Source organism: Rhagoletis pomonella, unplaced genomic scaffold, assembly GCF_013731165.1.
Source record: "Rhagoletis pomonella isolate Grant_MI unplaced genomic scaffold, Rhpom_1.0 Rhpom_scaffold_00011, whole genome shotgun sequence".
NCBI classification, from domain to species: domain Eukaryota; kingdom Metazoa; phylum Arthropoda; class Insecta; order Diptera; family Tephritidae; genus Rhagoletis; species Rhagoletis pomonella.
The window spans coordinates 27,071,040-27,084,257 of record NW_023458565.1 but is presented as its reverse complement, the minus strand read 5'-3'; the positions used below and the strand labels follow the sequence as shown (position 1 = coordinate 27,084,257).

Below are 13,218 nucleotides of genomic sequence, written 5' to 3'. Positions count from 1 at the left end.
ATACATGTATATGCGCTTAAGAGCGCAATAGGTTAGCGAAAAAATCACTAAAATGGCAAAAGTTTAAAGTCAAAATGGGTTTGGCATGCAGTTTCAAGGGTGAATATTTGAACACATGCATATATGGGGTGTTCCATACCAAAACGAACGGGGTTCACACTTCATGTGTTTGATTTGTTTCAGATTTTTATGGTTGATTCATAAACATAAATAATAAATAAATCTGTATGAAATTTGAGCTTGATTAATACATTTTTAAAAACTTTACAGCACAAAAACAAAAAAAAAAATCGAATTAGTAGTTTTCCAAATATCTCGAGAACGGGGCGAGAAAAAAATTAAAAAAAATCACCCGTACACACAATAAAACTCAAATTTTTTTTTCTTGAACAATCTTTCACATAAAAATTTGTTTTATCAAAAATTTTACAAATTGCCAATTTTTTTTGTTAAAAAAATGAAAATATGCCATCTTAAAAAAAATTAAAAAAATCACAATCGTAGCTCTGAGTATTGCGCAATATTTAAGTGTAGTATTATGAGGTGCACTCTACAATAATTTGAGTTATGAATTTTTTTACACCGACGTTGAGTAAATTGAGTACATTACAAATTTAAAAATTTTTTAATTTTTTTAAGTATGTAGTCTTGTAGCTCATCAAGTTTTAGTATAACAAAGTGCAAGTTTCAAGCTACTGCAAAATTGCGTTAATTTTTAATATTTTTTATGCTGGCGGCTTTTTTCACTTTTTTCTTATGGAAGAAAATGCGAAACTCAAAGAAAAAAAATTAACGCCAGTTTTGCAATCACTTAAAACTTACACTTTATTATACTATAATTTAATGGGCTACAAGACTGCATACTCAAAAAAATCAAAACAAAAATTAAGAAAATTTGTAAATTTGTAATGTACTCAATTTACTCAACTTCGGTGTAAAAAAAATCATAACTCATATTATTGTAGAGTGTAGCCCATAATACTATACTTAAATATTGCGCAATACTCAGAGCTACCATTAAAGTTCTTTTCAATTTATTTTGAGATAGCATATTTTCAAAAACTAATTTTTTTTTCAAAAAATTTGAATGTGAAAAATTTTTCAAGAAAAAAAATTTAAAAATATTTATTTTCATAGAGAGTTGTTATATACATCAACCCAAAAAATTTGATCAAACACATGAAGTGTGAACCCCATCCGTTTTGGTATGAAATGCCCCATATACATAGTATAGTGGATTACCTGAAATGAATATGTGACTTCTAAGTCAGCAAGAAACTATTGCAGAATCTTATTTAATATATAGAATAACTTTGGAAGAGAGCTGCCAACTTTTTCAAAATTTAAAATTAATTCCGTAATACGTTAAAGAACTTATTACTACGATGTGGCTATCAAACGAAAGGCGTTCCAAAAAAATTAATTTCGAAAATATTTCTTAAGGGAGTTGCCACCTATGAAAAATTTAAACTTGATTAATTATTAAGTTAAATAAAATATCACAATAATATAGGTGCCAAATGAAATCGGCTAAAGAACGATTTATTTCGAAAATATTCTGTAAGAGAGTTGCCACCAGTTCCAAAAGTTAAAATCAGTTAATTAATTAAAAGAAATATTATCATATGGCCCATAAATGATGAGGCATTAAAAAAACTGTATTCATTCCGAAAAAATATTTTTGACAAGGGTTGCCATCAGCTTGGGAAAATCAATCATGATCAAAATCAATATTTTTCTAGAGATCTGCTACCTGCTTAAAAGGCAAAATTTTAACTACATTTCAAAATGTGGATGCCACACGTCAAAGATTTAGTCCTCTACCGCTACACTACGTGGAACGAGGCGGAAATTGCTGGCGGCAGAGATCTGAGCACTTGTATCTTTTCAATGCCACAGAATAGTACGCCACCATTACCTTCGTTGAAGTGATTCTATAATGTTAAGCTACCTGTGGCTGAATGTTGGTTTAGTTTAAGCACTGGGCCCAGACTAATACATTGTCGAATCTTTACTGGTGGCTCCAAAATTGACTCTGATTTAGGATCTGGGTTCTTTATGGAAGTTAATGTTGATAAGCTTCACTTTTTTCTTGGGCGATATGATTCGGTCTTCCAGGCTGAGCTTTTTACAGTCCTTAGGGCCACGGACTGCGGGTCTTTACTAGAGCAATAGAAGCCCAAATTAACAATCTTTAAAATGTATGTCTGTCTGTCCGTATGTTTGTAGGCGCATGGAATTGAATGCAGTTTTCACCTATTTACTGCTAGAGGTTTAACTTAAAATATAGAAGGAGACTTGCCACCTGTTTGAAAATTGCAGTTTAAGTAAATAGATAAGATAGAGTAAATATTGTAATATGGCGCAAAAGAAAGAGGTTTTAGAAGGCTGACAGCCGAAAGTATTTTTGTGTAGGTTGCCACATGTTTGAAAATTTAAATTCAATTTAATTGATAAGATTAAATATTACAATATGGGTATCAAATTGAAGAGGTTTAGGAAATTTGACTGACAAAAATATTTTTGAGTAGTGTTGCCATCTTTTTGAAAAATTTGATTCAATTAAGTGGATAAAATAAATTAACTAATACAATACGGGTGGCAAACAACACAAAAATACTACCAAGGGTCAAAACATAGTGGAGCGGCGAGCAAAGCGAAGAGCTAGCATCGAGCAAAGCTTCAATCACAAACGTATATGTACGCTATGTTCTTCACTATGAAATCGACGCTTTACCTCGATGCTCTTTCCTCGCCGCTTCGGCATGTTTTTAGCCTCAAGCGCAGTGAAGCTCGCCGGCTATTTGATATGTAGTATTTAATAAATTGAAAAATAATTTAAATTTATTTTAAATATTAATTAGATGCAAACACAAGTGATTTCTCGAGCTTATGTTAGAATTTAGATTTTTTTCTATTTATGTATATCATATTCACGTATGCACATGATAAAATAACTTAATAATAATATTTACTTAATGCAAATGTGAACTACTTGTAACTGCAAATAATGGCTATGTGCACAAGTGCGTGCAGGCAATAAATATTGAGTATGAAATTTATTTGAATAACCGCCAGCTGACGACTTTGCAAAATTAACTTCACAAACGTACACGTACGCGCAGCTATTGTAATTCTTGTTGGTGTTATTTGTAAAATAATAATTGTGCTGCATGGATTAAATATATATACTATTTAAGAACATACATACATACATTTATTCATATAAGTGCCTATGCACTCATATCATCTACTATTAAGCGACGTGGTAAATTTTAATTTATTTTCATATGCTGAGTATTTGCATTTACAGCATTTATGAAATTTCATCACTTGCCATTGCAAGTAATTGCGCCTGAGTGTTTTCCAGCCTTGACATATTTGTTTGCCAGTAGTCAAGTAAATACATATTCAGATGAGAAGTAGTGGCTGGCTAGAATGTACGTATGCAGTTAAGAACAAATGCATAGTGACATAGCCTTATGCATGTACAAGCATATACATACATATCTACGTATGCATGTGTGCAAGTTAGCAGCACAAACGCACTTGTGGAAAGCACAAAGCAACTTCTGTGCAGAAATCTTAAAATCTGCACGCTTTCAAATTGATGCTTCAATTACATAGACACCTAAAACGTGCCTACGTACATATATGTACGATGTACTATACATATGTTTTTTTTATCTCTAAGTGCTTAGATATTTGCTATAACAGCATGCCGCTCAGGGATTAAGTGTTGCCTGGCAATAACTGAATACCACAACATTTTATAAGCTTAACTCTGTCGCCGGTGTTATACAAGTATTTACATTTACTCACACACACAACTACAAACATACGGACATATACGAAATATCACAATTTGTAAGTAGTAACGTGTCTGATGTGGTATCTATGTACATATAAATACATCTCGTGCCATCTTGTGGTTTGGTGGCTTCTGTTGCAGATATAAAACAATTACATTTTGTAATCACTTAACTTCAATTTGTTGCATAGCTTGTGCAGAGTAATTATTTGAGTCTGTTTTAGGCTTGTTATTTATTTCTCCTTCGTGATTGTAAAATAAATTAATAAAATAATTCCATTCTGCAGTTTATGTACATACGTGCTTAAATATTTGTTCTGTTGTGGAAAGTGAAAATAAAGATTAGATTTTTGAAAAAGCAATTTTTATGTCTATTCAACAGGCTGAGACTGTTACGTAGTCATATTTCGCCTGGTTGATTGAATTGAACGACAGGCTTAAAGTAGTAAGAAAAAATCATACTAAATCTTCTACTTAATTGCTATGCAAAATGAAAAGAACTAACAACAATGCTGGAAACGAAAAAAGGCAAAATAAAAAAATAAAAATAAATTTTATACCGCAATGCTAGGGAGGAGTTAAAGGATATTTAAACCAGGTAGAGTCTCTCATATTATACCTTATATTAATTCTATTAAAAACTCTTCAGAGAATTTTACCCACATTAGACTCTATAACAACCTGCCCACTCTATTTTTAACCGACTTCCAAAAACGGAGGAGGTTATCAGTTCGTCGGAATATATATATATATATTTTTTTTTTATGTATGTTACCGCATAACTTTGGACCACGTCACGATTTTTCTTTTTTGAAACATAAAGGTAGTGTCTCAGAGGTGGTCCCATATTAATCTAATTTAGATCCGATCATTGGATCATGAAAAAATTAACGGTACTCCTAGATTTTTATATGAGATTTGAAGTCGGTTTTGTTTTTTGCTTAAAAATTACTTGTTTATTTCTTTATTTCATTCATAAGTCAAAGCCTTCATACCTATTGTAAAGGTATAAGCACGGAAACGCCTTCTAATTTTGCTATCAATAACTGAGAGATCACTTATTTGTAAAATATAATTCAATTTAAAAAAACCCGAGTTTTGGAAGTATTTTAAAATACATCCAGCTCACATAAATCTTACAGGGCCATTCTGGCTAAGATAGTGAAAAGTCTTTCGAAAGACAAATGAAAATGTATTTCGAAAGGCTTTTGTTAATCTAGAGCTGCGGGCTCTAAACCGTGCGCAGCGCATATTTTTTTGTACTATACTTTTTTTGATTTTTTTAATATAATTTTCTTTTAATTATTAGATATCATTGTGTTATAAAGAAAAATATATATATTTTTTGATTTAATTTAATTTTTAAAAACTAATTTAATTTTTTTTTAAGATTTTATTGTTGAGAAGATAAGTTATTATTTTTTTTTTAATTTTATAAAATTTTTAGAAACGTAGTAATTATAAATTTTTTTTTCAATCAAATTTTCTGTTTGGTTTTAGATTTTATTGTTTTGAAAAGAAAGTTATATGGATTTTGCTTTTCATTTTTATATCTTTTTGTTTTTTTTTTATAATTTAATTTAGTTCTTTTTTAACTTTGATTTCTTATAATTTTTCTATATGTTTTAAAAGTAAGCATATTTTTTTATAAAATTAAATTTTTAAGTGCTAGTATTTTCTTCTATTTTTATTTAATAATTTTATTTTTATAATTTAACGTTCGTTTAATTTTGGACTTTGTTGTTAAAAAACACAAATTTTTTTAAGTTAATTGTATTAAAAAAAATATTTTTATTTAGTTTTGCTTTATTTTCTTTTTTAATTTAATTTTTTTTTTTAATTCGAATTCCTTTTATATACAAGTTTTTATTGTTTTAAAAAGAAAAAAAAAATTGTTTAATTTTATTGTATCTTTAATAAACTTACTGCCAAAATGCCAAAAGCATAACGCTAAGACCTCCTCGTTAGCAGATCTTCCTTTGACTTTCGAAAGGCAGTAAAGAGCGTTTAAGTTTGTCGGAATGGACAATTTTGGTGTTAATATTTTCTTGAAATATTTTGACGGGAGTCTTATTTAGAATATAATCCATTTTATATTTCCGATAGAACACCAGTACCGATTTTTTTGAATGCGGGAGGATGTACCCTAGCGTACATTTATGTATGTATGTTGATGACCATTGATAACTCATACGCCACGGCATGCGAGTAACTTTTGATATCTTTAATATATTATTTGAGTGTGTTATTACAAGAGTCCTATTTAAAAACGCCACGCCAATAGCCAAGTCTGCCTAAGTTGCTCGCATACCATGGCGTATGTGTTATCTAACACCCCAAGCATCGAGAGAACCAAAGACCATTCGGCAGCCCAGGCATATCGGCGACTAAATCGTTACACAAGAGTACCTGTTATTGTTGATTGATATAGAAATTCTCTCGGGCTGCCTCATGTCAAAATTTTTTACACAAGTGGCTCCAAACTTGAAGGAATAGTGGCAGAAGGACCCTTTACAACTAGATATATTTCTAGCAAGAGATATATTTTCGCACCCTAACCAACGCAGTGTCCATATGTATATCAAGAAAAAATCCAGGAGGCAGCGTGGTGCCATGCTTAAAGACTTGCTGGAAAGAAACAAATATTTATCTTCTCGGATACTTAGGCAGCGCGGTAAGCTTCACACTCCCTTATAGACATTGCCAAGTACCTAACCAAATGCCGTATATCTTTTAACAAGATTGCACAGAATTCTAGAGTTCAAGTAGAACTATGGGTGTCGAATACTGGGATATTGAGGGCAACTACAAAGCCAACGAATTGTCTAAGAAAGGTACGATGTACAAAATCCTTCTAATAGAGCATATGATAGGTATATTAATAGTCATCTTTTAACAGTTTCTTAGAGACGACAATACCCTAGTAGCTAAAGAACGCTGGAAACAATTTTTGGTTTGGGCAACCCCTCAGATTACGTCACCTTCATAAAATAGTAAATGCAGATCGTGACTCCAAAGATAGAAAAAATGAATCACTTTATTTTTAAAGACCTTTCCGGTCCAGTACCTTTACATGCGATGGGATGAGGAGTGGACCCACAATTGCCTTAGAAAAAGAAGAAATTGACCACAAACCAGAAGTAGCTCGCAGGGATCACTTCTTTGCTGTTTTTGGCCCTGTAACCACCGAAGTCCAATAAAGCATGCCAAGCATTGATCTTCTATACCAATTAAATCAATTGGAAATGCCAAGTGAAGCCTAGTTCTTCTCGACCTGGTATTGGCAACGCGGAGGAGGCTTTCCTCTTCTTTTGCTACCACCGTCGAATTCTTTCAAAGCCCATACAGCTGAACGTTCCATCGGGTGTAGTAAACGCCACCGCTACTACTCAAAGACTGGTGAGTAATACGCAGAATCTTTTCTCGATTAATCCAATGGCCGCCTATTCGGATCTCCAGATTGTTCATGGATCTGCGCCATATAAAACCATAGTCATGATGAGTGTGACTTAAGAATGTGGTTTTTGTACGACGAGAGTTTTAAGTAGCACTTGTTGGCAAGATTGGTTCTGCTTCTTGGATTCTTGGATTAGGGGATGGCCCCCATTGTCCCGGAAAAAAGCTAACTTGCAAAGTGGTTCACACAGGACAGCCTGTATATTTTTTGTCACGCATATTTTTTGTTTAATTAATTCAAAATTAACCGCAGTTACTATGTTCTCTTATATAATAGGACTCATAACATTTCCAATGGATTTGATTTTATGGCCACAATTCAGATTTCTTGCGTTCATGCAAAGGATTGAACTACTTCAGTGCAAAATAATTTAGATTTTCCTACTCAAAATGTAATCTTATACCTTCAATTTAGTTCGAAACTAATAAGCTGTAAATTTTCGCTATAGCAAGATTAAAACTTGTACAATATTGCAATGCTGCTTTGTACATAAAATCTCAAAATGTTTTTTATTTAAATTTTTATATCTACATACTATCTGCATTTAGATATCTAAGCAAAACTAAGAGCGCACATAATTCTGCATTAGACCGCATTTTAATAGAAAATCTGACATTCGCGCAGAGAAATTTATGCTAAGACACGTCGAGCGCCGCACACATACATACATACATTGAAACTTCAATGTGGCTAAGCTGGCAATCTGCCACCTGAGCACACGCTAACGGCGAGATAGTGTCGTCGGTAACCTGGCGCGTACACAACACCGTAATCGCACTTGCTCAATGCAAAGTCGAGCACGCCTTGTGTTTACATAATATAATTATTGTTGTTTTCCATTTTTTTTTTACTTTTTTTTCTTTCAACAAGCAGCTTACACTCCATTGTTGTATGGATGTGCTGTGCGACCACAATGTAACGTGAATGGAAAGATTAAAGTGTACACAATGTACAGAAGCAGGCAAAACAAACAACAAAAAAAAAACGTGGCCGAAGTAGGCTTAGCAGGCGTACACACGCACATACTATGTACATACATAAATAATCGTAGCAGTAATAGGATACTTACCACAATGGATCCGTTAGGACATTTTTGCCGCTAAAACTGTAAATGCGCGGCGCTTGTGAGAAGAAGCCACCTTGACCATTAAAGATGCCCTTCCACGAGTTGAAGAGTACGTCGCCTCTGGTATTGACCACCGGTAGATCGCGGTCTGCGACACGTACAATTGAGTCAAGATTTTGCACTCTGCGAATAGGAGAGAAGATAAATGGAAATTTAAATAAGTGTAAATATTTGTAATTGCAAAGGTATGTATGTACATAAGAAATGACAGAAAGTATAGAAAGGGTAGAGAAAGTAAACAAAAGACTAAAAAAGTTCAAGTAGATTTTAGAATGCGCTTGTTTTTGGTAAAGAATATCAGTAAAAAGGAAAATTAGAATTCCTTATCTGACTTTGAAATAATGTTTCTTGTTCATAGTACTTCCTTGTGCAAAATTAAAAATCAAAGCCAGGACACAAGACTTTGGACTAGCTTACTTAATTAATTTATTATAATCTATATATATAATACGCGAAGGCATTTTTTGTTCAGCATAAAAGATATGCACCGTTCGCTCGATTTTCAAAAGTGCGATGTCAAATTAAAGCGCTTGGCCTGAAAATGTTTATTTTTTGGAAAAGAGTTGCCAGCTGTTGAACAATTAAATTCAAATTAATGCCATCATATCCGCACCGTTCGGTCGATTTTCCAAAATGAGGTGTCAAATTAAAAGGCTTGGACTGTATGTGCAATAAGGTTTTACTTTTTCGAAAAGAGTTGCAACGTTTTAAAAAAGTGTATTAAAATTATTAAAAAAAAATAAATCAATTATTACAAACTCGGTATCAACCGAAATGGTTTTGAAAAGATTTGTTTCTTAGTTGAACTATAGAAGGGTTGCCACCTGTTTAAAAAATTATATTAGGTAAGAAAAATATGTATCACCATATGGGTCACACACGAAAGGGGTTTCAAAAAGTATTATTTTTGAAATGTCGAATTTAGTTTATATGAAACATTAAAATATGAATGTGAAACGAAGGAGTGTTAAGAAATCTTTAGTTTGAACGCTAAGAATATTTTAGAGGTGTTGAAAGAGGGTTGCCACGTGTTTAAAAAGTTAAATTCAAACAGACCGGGCCGGAACGTAACAGTTATAAATTTTAATAAAAAAATAATAGAAGAATAGAAATAACAGAAGGCTTCCTGAGTCACAGAAATATCAATTTTTTAACAAATCAGTATCCTGATATTGTATTAGCCAGGAGCACCGTTCATCCAAAGTTCAATTTTACGAATTGATTAAAAACTAAAATCAGTAATTTGTAGAAAATATAGACAGCAGTACGATTGTTCTAAGTATGTCAAATAAACTAACATATGCTTATTAGGTATACCGCCGGTTAATTGCCTGACAAAGGTCCAATGGAGGGGGTATTTAGACTCAAGTGGAGATATTTGGGGGATGTTTCTGTGCGCATAGGTCCATGTAAATGGGATAAGCTTTTGACTGCCATTCACCTGGGAGTGGCAAGAAGCGGCTCTTGTGCGTAAGATTAAAATCGCAGCTCGCAACGTTCGGATATTTATATCCACGTATCCTCTGGGAGGCGACCAAACAATCGTTTGTGGGCGAACTAAAGTGAGAAGGCGTAAAACTTCGCGTGCGCTAGGTTTGGGTCCCGCTACGTTAAAACCCCGCCCAACGAAAAGTAACAAGAAGCCTCGGATGAGATCCCCTTTTTTTGATGACGATCACGACGAACGTAGAAAGCAATGTGATTTAAGGGTATGCACCTGGAGTATCCGGACCCTTAATGGGGTAGGTGACTCAGCCCGGCTGGTTGATGTCCTCGTAAGAAAAAAGCTGACATCACCGCCATCCAAGAAATGCGTTGGACGGGGCAAGGCAATGTAAGCGTGGAGCCTTTGCGACGTCTACTACAGTTGCCGCGTAAAAGAGCGCAAATGCAAGAGAGACTTCGTCGCCGAGTACTGGCGTTCATCCCGGTGGACGAACGTCTAGCCACAATCCGCATCAAAGCGAAATACTTAAAAATCTTGCTCATCTGGGCCCATGCCCTCATGGCAAAGAAGGTTGGGATGTCCAAGGATCTCTTTTATGAGTGCTGGCAGAGAACATATGAAAATTCAGCATCCACGATGAAACGTCCGATAACGGTCTGATGCTGATCGACTTCGGCGGGCCCGGAATATGGTAATATGTAGTGCAAGGTTCCAGCTTAAGAAGATCTATCAAGCTACGTGGCTGTCTCCGGATCGAAAAACGAGAAACCAAATCGATCGTGTTGTTCTAGATGGAAGGCATGCTTCCAGTGTTTTAGACGTACGTACATTCCGATTGCTAAATATCGACTCGGACAACTATCTTGTTGATGCCTAGATACGCTCCCGCCTCTGTCCAGCAAAATATGTGCGCCCAACAATGCAAGGAAAGCTTATTGTCGAAATGCTGCAATCACAATAGACGGCCAATTTATTCGCCACTCGACTCACACACCTACTCTCTGAGAGCACTCTTCAACAAACCTACATAAACATACGCGAGAAGTGGAGCCACATTTCCCGCGCATTAAGTACCGCCACCGAAGAAATAGTCGCGTGTCAGCGAGCCCGAAAGACCAACTGGTACGATGACGAGTGTCAAGAAGCTGCAGAGAAAAAAGATGCTGCTTGCAGGGCCACGCTTCGACTGGGAGCAACGCGGGCCATGTGGGACCGTTATAGGGTGCTGAAGAAGGATGCGAGACGTATTTACCGCAAGAGAGAGGCCGAAATACGTGGGTGCGTAGAGCTTGAGATGCTGGCCGACAGGAAGAACGTCCGAAAGTTTTACCAGAGGGTTAGGCGACTTACGGAAGGTTTCAAGACCGGGGCGAACTCCTGTAAGAACAACAATGGCGACCTAGTTACCGATGTTCAGAATATACTTAAAGTATGAAAGGAACAGTTTTCCACCCTATTGAATGGTAGCAACGCTGAAGGTAGTGGAGAAAACGAACCCGAGTCCGCAGTCGAGGACGAGGTACGAATAGCGATTACGCGGCTGAAAAACGACAAAGCTGCTGGAGCTGACGGCCTGTCAGCCGAGCTGTTCGTGTACGGTCGCTAGGAGTTGAGAAGGTGAATGCATGAATCCTTATGGTCAGATGAACGCATACCCGACGACTGGAATTTAAGTGTGTTCTGCCCAATCCACAAGAAAGGCGACCCCGCCATACGCGCCAGCTACTGCGGGATCAGCCTGCTAAGCATAGTTTCCAAGGTCTTATCGAGTGTATTGTGTGAAAGACTGAAGCCCACCGTCAACGAACTGATTCGGCCTTATCAGTGTGGTTTTAGACCTGTTCTCTACTAAAAAATAACTACGCTCTTAATACATATTATGCAGAATTATTTCCTTAAAATTCACGTAAAATATATTTCAAGTAAATATTTATGTTCACATATTTACATTTTAATTCAAAACCAGAAGCGTGCAAACACCATGACATGCGAGATAAGTGGGCAAACACATGCTGCGGCTGCTGTTATCACGCTTATCTCATTCAATATGCTTATTTTGCTTTGTTTCCATTTATTTGCGCATCTGTCAGTGGCAGCGACAGTATTCATAGAAAAGCTGTATAAGTACATACATATGTATGTCTTTATATAGATATGTAAGTATGTACCTGTAGTACTGTAAGCACCACGGCAGTGACAAGCACACCCGCATGCGAAAAACAAATGTGTGAAGTTAAGAAGAAGACGAAAAAAAAGAAAACAATAGCAGCAAAAACAACAACAACAATAGCAACCAACTGTAGCATAATTTCAGGTGCTTAAGCGCAATTATTTTAATTTGATCAAACGATGATAAGGCTTTTGTTTTCTCTCTGTGCCACACTTTATGCCGTGTCAGGGGATGTGACGTTCACAAATGCGCTTTTCGCTCTCATTGTACGAGCATACAAGCGTAGGCAACTGCTATACATACATACAAGCATACATGTGGCACGTATGTATGCTGCATTAGCGCCAAGTCATTGAAACCATACGCGGAGGCGCAAATGTAAAGTTTGAGGAATTTTTGTATTCGCAAACTTATTTCGCCCTCCGCAGTCTAAATTATTTCCTCCTTCCCCTCTGCCGCTGCCAGCTTCTTCAGCTGCGTCTTTATGCGACTTTTTGCGCTTTTCACAACTGCTTCCCCTGCTCGCTGCTCTACTAAATACTTGTACCTCTGCTTGTGGCTTACGAAAATTGTTTTGCCATAATTTAAGGCTTGCCATACCACACTGTCTTTGTCATTCTTATTGCCATTTAAACCATTTGAACTGAACTTTCCCTTTTCATGCCCTCGCGCCGCACTCGCCCTTTCTTCACGCGCAGTGCTCTTTTGTCGACTTACTTTTATTTAACCACATTCATTCATTCACAATTGTGGCAACAGCTTTCACTGGCATCTTTTGTATATTCGCTTGTGTATGTGTCTAAGATTTACGATGCCACATAATCCGACTTGTGTAACCATTGCCCTGACCTACTGCTACTTTCTGCTGCTGCTCCATGCAACTTGAGCGTCTAAACGCCGGCTTCATGCTCGTTGCTTTTTTTTATGTATTTGGGCTTAAGTTGTAATTGCCATACCATTTCGCTTTCATGTATCTTTGATGTATTTTTGTAATTGTATGCTTCACGTGTAACTCATGTTTAGTAGGAACTAACAAAAATAAATTGAATAAAGCAACGAAAAGAAAGAATGCAATTTATTCATCAGCTAGCGCTTGATTGCTTTTTCAGCTGAATTTTTATGACCGGCAGTACCTACTTTTGTTGGAAGAGCAAGGCATTGAAGATGGCAAAGCCATTTTAACTTGTATTTTTTTTTCTAGGCAAGA

General features: G+C 35.7%; 1 protein-coding gene across 1 annotated transcript in view; it reads right to left on the bottom strand.

Moving 5' to 3' along the window:
* Positions 1 to 8,337: 8,337 nt before the first annotated feature.
* LOC118746906 (collagen alpha-1(XVIII) chain) overlaps positions 8,338 to 13,218 on the bottom strand; it is a gene marked incomplete at both ends in the record, with an annotated part of 818,664 nt that continues 813,783 nt past the window's right edge. The window contains 1 exon segment of the mRNA XM_036480887.1: positions 8,338 to 8,517. Coding sequence (XP_036336780.1) covers positions 8,338 to 8,517 — 180 coding nt within the window.